This window comes from Elaeis guineensis, chromosome 2 (genome assembly GCF_000442705.2).
Source record: "Elaeis guineensis isolate ETL-2024a chromosome 2, EG11, whole genome shotgun sequence".
NCBI lineage: Eukaryota > Viridiplantae > Streptophyta > Magnoliopsida > Arecales > Arecaceae > Elaeis > Elaeis guineensis.
In genome coordinates this window covers 123531564-123540251 of record NC_025994.2, presented here as the reverse complement: position 1 = coordinate 123540251, position 8688 = coordinate 123531564, and the positions used below count along the sequence as shown (strand labels likewise).

At 43.9% G+C, this 8688-nt stretch overlaps 1 protein-coding gene across 1 annotated transcript; it reads left to right on the top strand.

Annotated features, from left to right (window-relative positions):
- Nucleotides 1–3766: 3766 nt before the first annotated feature.
- LOC105060858 (glucosamine inositolphosphorylceramide transferase 1) lies at nucleotides 3767–8250 on the top strand (the record flags this gene model as incomplete). The annotated part of the gene is given in 5 exon segments (XM_010944827.3): nucleotides 3767–4275; nucleotides 4371–4493; nucleotides 5818–5985; nucleotides 6128–7751; nucleotides 7754–8250. Coding segments are annotated over 5 exon segments (2474 nt in total), but the record flags the coding sequence as incomplete, so codon positions are not given.
- Between the last annotated feature and the right edge of the window lie 438 nt (nucleotides 8251–8688).

Here is an 8688-nt window from a genome sequence, read left to right as displayed (position 1 = left end):
GTCATCATGTCAACCCACGGTACGGTCGTCATATCGACCCACGGGACGGTCGGAACTTGACACGCTGGTAATCCACTCCTCTTCGCCCGACGCTGCTGCCCAAACAAAGACATTGGCCAGCGCGCCATCCGACTCAGGAGTGAAGGGGGCAACTGTTGGGGAATACCGACCGGCCCCACCCATGCCGACTCATCGTCGGGCCTACTTGTACGATGGGTGCCTTCACCGACCGACCGACGGGTGCCGTTACCGACCGACCGATGGCTATCGACCAACCGTACGTCGGTCGGGCAAACCTTATCCACTCTCCCAACCAATAGCACTATGGAGCCCGATGCTCGACTCCTGCAACGCGCCCGACTGACTGTCGGAGGGGCCCAAATTTTCATCCGACGCCCCTCAGCTAGCCGCCGACCTACGGTCGGTCAGCTCCTCCAATCACCGAACTACTGTCATGGACTGTCAGTCCTGACAACGGCATGCGGCATTGCCGCCTAGGGGCATTATCCCGCCTAAGGCATGGTCAACCCTAGCGATTTGACAGTTCCACGGTGATTTGACACCTTTACGGCGACTCTGACAGTCTACAGTGAGTTGACAATTCTTCAATTGTCCGCGTCATTAATGACGGCGCCATACCATGCTCCACTATATACATCGGGGAAGGCAACAGTGCTAGAGGTCTCTTCGAAACTCTTGGACTAGCCCCCTCTCTCTCTCGATCCCCCTCTCGTTGAGCTCCTTATTTTCTTTTCACTGTTGCCTAGTCTCCTCTCTGACTTGACCGTCGGAGGGTCCCTGTCGGAGTTACCTCCGGTCAGTGTGGACTTTCTTTTGCAGGCACTCATTTCCGACGATCAGATGATGAGGGGATTGGCCACAATAAGACCTTTTTATTGTACAAGTTGAAAAAACACACTCCTCACTTCTGATAAGGATTCAAATTTCCATGTTGTGAATGAAACGTGACCGGACATAGAGAGACCAGATGAGGTGGAGCGATAATTGGGTCGGTCAAATAAATAATTATTTTATAATCTGGACGGTTGAATTGAGGTGAAAATAATCGAATCATGCCAATGCTCCGCAACAAAACCAATTAAAAGTGGGTTTGTCTGGACACCTACTCTATCGAGGTATATTCTGGCTGTGCAAACTCAGATAGCTATCCCGTTGCTCATATCGGAGACGGGGAGGACAGAGGCGCTTAGATAAATGATTAGATAGGTAAACGGACCCTCATGTAATGCGCACTCAAAACTCATGGGCCAAGCTAAGCGCAGAAGGTGATAACAATAATGGCTTCGATGCGTCTATGAAATAAATGAACAAAATATTACTTGGTGTATATAAGTACGTCATGGCCCCAGCCGAATGGCATTTTTAGTAGAGGACTGTTATGAGATCATACTATCATATTCGATGTCCTCCGGACTCATTCTCGATTGGCAGGAACATCGATATAAACCTCAACGATAAGGACTGCTAAATCCAACGTGAGATGTCAGGGCAAAGCAATCTCTTCGTCTTTCATTCAACCCTTAGTTCGGCTACTGCCGACCTCTAGATCGGGATTCCACTTACAACAAAGAGCAAGGTCCTACAATCCATCTTGATTCGGATTTAATCGGGAAGGTACCTCGGCCACAGACTGACCTCAATGCATTGACCAATTGGGTCACATGGGTAATTGGATGGAATCTTTCAACAAACTTTTGAAATGTGATCACATCATATAACCAATACCCACGACTAACAACCCAGTTAGTGGATGGACGTTCTATCCTGACAACGAACGGATTTAGTCATAACAAACTCCCGGTATCCCTCTATATAAAAGTAAGAAGGAGACCTCTGAAAGGTACAAGCATACTACGCCATACTAAGCAAGCACACATGCTCTCTCTTGTTTTGCTCAAGCTCCAACTGACTTAAGCATCGAGGGATCTCCTGTCGGAGCATCCCTCTCCGATATATGTGGACTTCTTTTGTAGATCTTCCATAGCATCCTTATGGCTTGGTCGATGCTCTTCCTCCACGACATTAGCTCTCTCCGCAGCCTTGATGCAATAAAGATAATAGTTTCCTTCTCCCTTTTCCCCATAGAAACCTTTAAAAGTTGGACGAAGTCTATAGGATCTACTAGCTTAATCGTAGACCCGGCCAACGATTGACCACAACGTCATCTATTTCCACCACTTCAGCTCATGCACATTCCCGCCTCTTTTCTCCAAACCTCGGTCCCACCCATAACCCTAACCTTAAACCCTCTCTCCAGCCCCTCTCCCTCCTCCCCCATCACCGCCTCTGCCACCACCCATAACCACCGTCACTGTCACCTCTTTCGGCAGTTGGCTACTTCTTTTTTGACAATGAGTGATGCATGTATCACCCTGCTCATTTTTGTGGATCTTTTTGGTGAAGGAGAGGATGGTGGTATCATTAATGTGGATCTTGAGAGCGAGCATGAGACAGGCATCCGAATCTTCTAGAGCTCAGTGATGGTCTCAAGGATCCATGTTTGGAGGATGGTGGAGAAAGCAAAGATGTCCTTGGGGAAGGAGAAGGTGGTAGAAGTAGAAATAGAGGTAAAGGAAAGAAAAGAAGATGGAGCTATAGAAGGAGGTGAGCCAATGGATACAAAGGGAGAGACCTCAAATAGCTTGGTGGCGAGTGAGAGGAGGGTGGAGGTGGTAGTGGCGGCAGCGATGGTAGGTGGTGGCAAAGGAGGTGGCGAAGAAGGAGGATGCTGTTCAGGATAAGAAAAGAAAAGGCGAAAGATACTGATAAACCTGCTTAGGATCCAATAGAGAGGGGGCTTAGGAAGACCACAATAGCATATGGAGGAATGGAGGGATATGTGGTGCTTCCTGATTCGCCAAGTCTATTGCTAAGTCAATAGATTTGATCTCATTAATAATTTCTCCTCGAAAAGGGCACTGATTTACCAAAAAAAGATAATATTGCATACTTTAGGATATGAGTGAACATATATTATTGAATGGATCAGATCTGTTGATGAGCTGATGGATCAGTCCAACCAAAAAATAATATGGACAGACATAAAAGAAAAAAAAGAAAAAGAGAATCAAAATTGCGTTGATTTTTAGTTGGACTGGTCCACCAACTCAGCCATTGAACTTTATTCAACTAAGAATTTATTTGGATGTTTAAGCCTAAAATTCAATATATCCGTGGGTTGGAATAGTAAAATTAGAAAAAATCGATCTGCATTAAGCTAGTGTTTATAAATACCCGAGGTTCTTTAGTGCGGGCTAACCCAAATCTCATGAGGAGAATAAAAAGATCTGCAGATTTTTTTCTTCCCACAATATTTTGATTGATCTACCGCAAAGCCCTTTGATATTTGAGTACATAAGTCTAATTTAAACTAATTTTGTTATTTATACCAGTCCAATTCATAAATTCTATATGTGACGTGTATGGTTGATCTGCTGTACGCATCTGCCCAAATCCTGTCCGGATCCAAATCGGGTCTGACCCGGTCAACCATTCGTTTCACATATCCTGCTTCGCCTTGCGTTTTCCAAACATCAATTACTCTTTTTTTTTTCCTTTTTGGGGGTGAGAGTCAAACATCGATTACTTGGAAGTCGTTTCCGAGTTCGATTCCCATGGGGCTAAGGGGCTCGGTGTTCTACTCTGCAGTTAGCCTGCAAGGGAGCAGCAACGTCGTTTCCATCCCTGGTCCCGGGCTCTGATTCAACCACTACCACCGTCGTCGTCCTCCACCCCAGATAAACATTCCCTCCGATAATTTCCTATCGCACCCACATTTCAACACCCACTGCCAGGCCACATTCAGGGAAGGCTTCGTCCCCCGATATCTTCTTCTACCCCTTCGTCCATAGAACGAGTAACAAGCCCAGAGAAAGTCTCCGTGCTCTCTCCGACGGCGAAGAGGGGACGGTCGCCGAGAGATGCGACGGCGCCACCTGGTCGCAGATGGGGGAGATGGTCCTGAAGACGTCGTTCTCTAGGGTTTTGGGATGCATCCTCGCGCCGCCCTGGAGCTGGCCCCGGTGGCGGCAGAACCCCTTCCGGTTCCTCCTCCGCTCCCCCTCCGCCATCTCCTTCCTCCTCGGCTCCTTCCTCGTGGCCGGCCTCGTCGGAATCGCCTTCTTTTCGCTTGTTGTCTCCTCCTTCCGCCGCTCCGATCCGGCTGCCGCCGGCTGCCGCCCCGACAGCGAGGGCTCATGGTCCATCGGCGTTTTCTACGGGAAGAGCCCCTTCTCGCTCTCCCCCATTGAATTGGTAGGGTTTTCTTTTGTTTTCCCAAATACAAGCTGATTGTATGGCTTAGATCACGGATCGAATGGTTATTGGCATGATTTCTTTTGAGATAGCAGGAGAGTAGGAGCAACGGTAACAGTTCGGCGTGGCCGGTTGCGAATCCGGTGCTTACTTGTGCGTCCGCCTCTAACGCAGGCTATCCGAGCAATTTCCTCGCCGACCCGTTCCTCCATATTCAGGTTGTTGTTGGTGATGTTTTCTGTTGTTCTTCGTTAATCGAATGAGAGAGATGCTTTTGATTCCTTTAACGTTCAAGTTGTTAAAAAGATTTCTTTTTCTTTTTTCCTCCCTCTCTTGGTGGGGAGGGGGCTTTTGCCATTTCATACGGACGCTCGTTTATTTCAACTTGGAAGGTTTGGAATTTATAAATGTAAAGTAGAAATGTTATTGATGTTTTTCAAGTGGAAAGATGGGCTTCAAGTCTCTTGGAAATGAAGTTTACTGATATCAGATGTCTCTTTCAACTTGCAGTTCTGTTGACTAAGTCGTATATTGTAGTGTATGAATCAAAGTTTGAAGTGGCTTTTATACAAGGCTAAATGTAGCCTTGAAACTGACATTTGTTGGGATATAAGCAGGCAATTCTCCTTTTTCTAGGTTTACCTTCATACTGTCCTAGTTAGGCTTTAATTAGGGTTGTTATATCTTAACACGGCCATATGCCCATGAGTAGCCTTTTCTTGAAGGGAAAAAACATCATGCTGGAGTCAGCAACTAGTGAGCTGTGACTTGTTATTCTGCATTTTGTGAACGCTTGTCTAAATTTGTAGGTGAGAAGTCTTTTGGAAGCTTGGAGTATGGAACAGAATGGTACAAAAATGTAACAACACCATAAATTATATGTAGCAATTTGTCTATACTAGAAGTTAGTGGTTGGTGATCTTTGTTTAGTTTATCATGATTTCTTATGCATATTTGTAACGCTCACACTTAATTCTTTCTCTGTAGTAATTTCATGAACGGGATGCCTTACTCAAACACATGCTCTTAGGGTGGTTGCTTATGTTTATTTGTACGGGTTGGATGTTTCCTTTTTATATGGTTTCCTAGCCATTCATAATATTTCTTATCTGGTATATTGAACAGTAAAGGAAATTCCTTATGGTGTACCTTGTGGCAAGCTATGATATATGTAACCATATAGCATATTCAATGTGTCTAAACTTTGTCTCATTCAATGGCCAGTTATTCCTATTCTGCCAACTCTGTTACTTCTCTTGTTTTTATTTTTCATTGCTGAATTATTTCAGGCCTCCATCCCATTGCCTATTTATTGTTACCTTGAAAATTTAATTTGCATTTTTGTTATGGCTATGAAGTCTTGAAGAATCTCTTCAGATTGATCTTGTTTTCTCTGCTAACATGATACATACACAGATACACTGCTTTTAATTTTTTTTTGTGTAGGGCATATTACACGTGCAACATCAATATTTGTTATTCAACATGTTAATATTGCACGATTTCATGCTCATTTGATATAATGCCCTTTTTTCTTTTCAGGGCAATACCCTCTACCTGTTCTTTGAGATGAAAAGTACTAGTACAATGAAAGGTGATATTGGTGTTGCAAGAAGTGTTGATCAAGGTGCCACATGGGAATTTCTGGGCATTGCTTTAGATGAGAAATGGCATTTGTCTTATCCATTTGTGTTCAGCTACGACCAAGAAGTAAGTGGTAGCAGCCAATATGCTTAGATTCACAATATTGATGGTGAGAGTAGCTAACACATTTTCAGGATACAGTATTCTATCTTGTTATATCTCACTGTGCATGCTGACATTCAAATTTTCAATTTTGTATTTCTTTTAGATCTATATGATGCCTGAGAGCAGTAAAAAGGGGGAGCTTCGACTTTATCGAGCAACTCGGTTTCCTCTCAAGTGGACTCTGGAGAAGGTGCTTATAAGGAAGCCATTGGTCGATGCCTCATTGATCCAATATGAGGGATGTTACTGGCTCTTTGCTTCAGATTTTAGTCGGTCTGGGACTGAAAAGAATGCAGAGCTTGAAATATGGTACAGTAGCTCGCCGCTTGGTCCCTGGAAACAGCATCAAAGAAACCCTATATACAGAGGTGACAGAAGCTTGGGAGCTCGAAGTGGGGGAAGACCTTTTATATATGAAGGGTCTCTCTATCGCCTGGCCCAGAACTGTGGTGGGACCTATGGCCAAAGGATCAGAACTTACAAAGTTGAAGAGCTAAGCAAGGAAGAGTTCAGGGAGGTTCCAGTAAAGCTTGGGATTGAAGAGTCAAGGAAAGGTCGAAATGCTTGGAATGGTATCAGATACCATCAATTAGATGCACAGCAACTTCCATCAGGTGACTGGATTGCGATAATGGATGGAGATCGTGTTCCTTCAGGTGATAGTAGATGGCGATTTCTCCTTGGCTGCACATTTGTCCTGCTGCTCTTTTTACTGGTCATGTTGATGGGCTCTCTGGTTGGTGCCATGGACTTCATTGTTCCTCCAAGATGTTGCATGACTTTAAGTGGGAGAAATGGGCCATCTTGGTTTTGGTCTCGTCCCCAGTTCAACTTGAAAGTACGAAAACATTCTGCTGGTATCAAAAGATATGGCTTTGCTTTTAGAGGGAGAGCAAACACTAAAACATGCTCCAGCAAGCTGGTTCTCTGCCTTCTTGGTTTTGTAGGTGTGATTTTGGTCTGTATGGCTGTGCATTTTCTCTTTGGAGGGAATGGTGCTGAAGAGGCATACATGTACCAGGGACAATATTCACAGTTTACTATGCTTACGATGACTTATGAAGCCCGGCTTTGGAGTTTGAAACTATATATCAAACACTATTCTCGATGCGCATCTGTGAGAGAGATTGTTGTTGTGTGGAACAAGGGAGACCCTCCAAACCGAGATGAGTTTGATTCTGCTGTCCCTGTGAGGATACGTGTGGAAGAGCTCAATTCTCTGAACAATCGATTCAAGATGGATCCTCTGATCAAGACTAGAGCTGTTCTTGAACTAGATGATGATATAATGATGACTTGTAATGACATAGAGAAAGGGTTTAAGGTGTGGAGAGAGCATCCTGAAAGAATTGTAGGCTTTTATCCACGACTGGTAGATGGCAGCCCGCTGAAATACAGAAATGAGAATTATGCTCGTGGGAAGAAAGGTTACAATGTTATACTTACTGGTGCTGCCTTCATGGACAGTGAATATGCTTTCAAGAGATACTGGAGTGAAGAAGCAAGAGAGGGAAGAGATTTTGTGGACAAGTCCTTCAATTGTGAGGACTTGCTGCTGAACTTCTTATATGCAAATGCAAGTTCTAAGAGGACTGTGGAGTATGTCCATCCAGCCTGGGCTATTGATACTTCTAAGCTGTCAACTGCTGCAATAAGCCGAAATACCCAAGTACACTACAAGATTAGGACAAATTGCTTGTCAAAATTTTCTGAGATGTATGGCCCTCTTCCCAACATAAATGGGAGTTTGGTAGCAGGACAGATGGTTGGGATGTATAGACTAATGTATTGACGTCAGAAAATAGAGGGACAAAGCAAAGGCATCATGGAAATTTTTGTTTTTGTTGGTCAAAGAAGCGGCTATTTTGAGAGTCCGTGATATTGAAACATGGGAAGTTTGCTGTATGCGAAGAGGGAAAGCTATGTCTTGAGGACCGCCAAGAAAAATGTACATTATTTGAGTTATTTTGATCTGAGCAGAGTTACAGCTAACCAGGGGCAAGGTGGACTCAGCAAGAAGTCGAGTGCAACTCTGTAGTTAAAAGAGGCTATAAGACCTCACAACAACAGCAACAATAACAACGAAAATATTTATAAGGTTGTAGAAACGAAGTAACCTGTTTACAAATAGAACTGTTTGTGTGGTTGACTGATTGCAAAACACTCAATTAAGCAGTTGCTTGTAATTCCATGTCTTTTATAATCACTGAGGATTGCGTTCATATACTTTGATGCCCTTTTTTCGGTGAGCATATGCTTCAACACTGTTTTTATAGCAATTGTTGCATGAATACATTGTTGTAATCATTTTACTGTATTATAGTGCGGTGTGATTGGATTTTTGTACATGTGGTATGAGAAGCTTTCTGTTTCCTGAAGGGTCCAATTCATGAAGTGAGGTACCAGTGGATAGTTTACACTTAAAACTAATATTCCGTATTGAGGAAATTGAGCTCTTGAATATACGGAAGAGAAAAAAAATCCTTATGAATGACTCAAACTTGGGCCTGGTTTTCTCCCCCTTCTTTCCAAGTGCAAGTTGTCACAGGTTGGATCGAATCAGTGATACAGGTCAGTGGACGCTACTGTTGGTCGTCTATTATAGCAAGTGATGCGCTGATAGGAACCTATTAGGTCATTTAATTCTGTCAACTATCTGTGAGC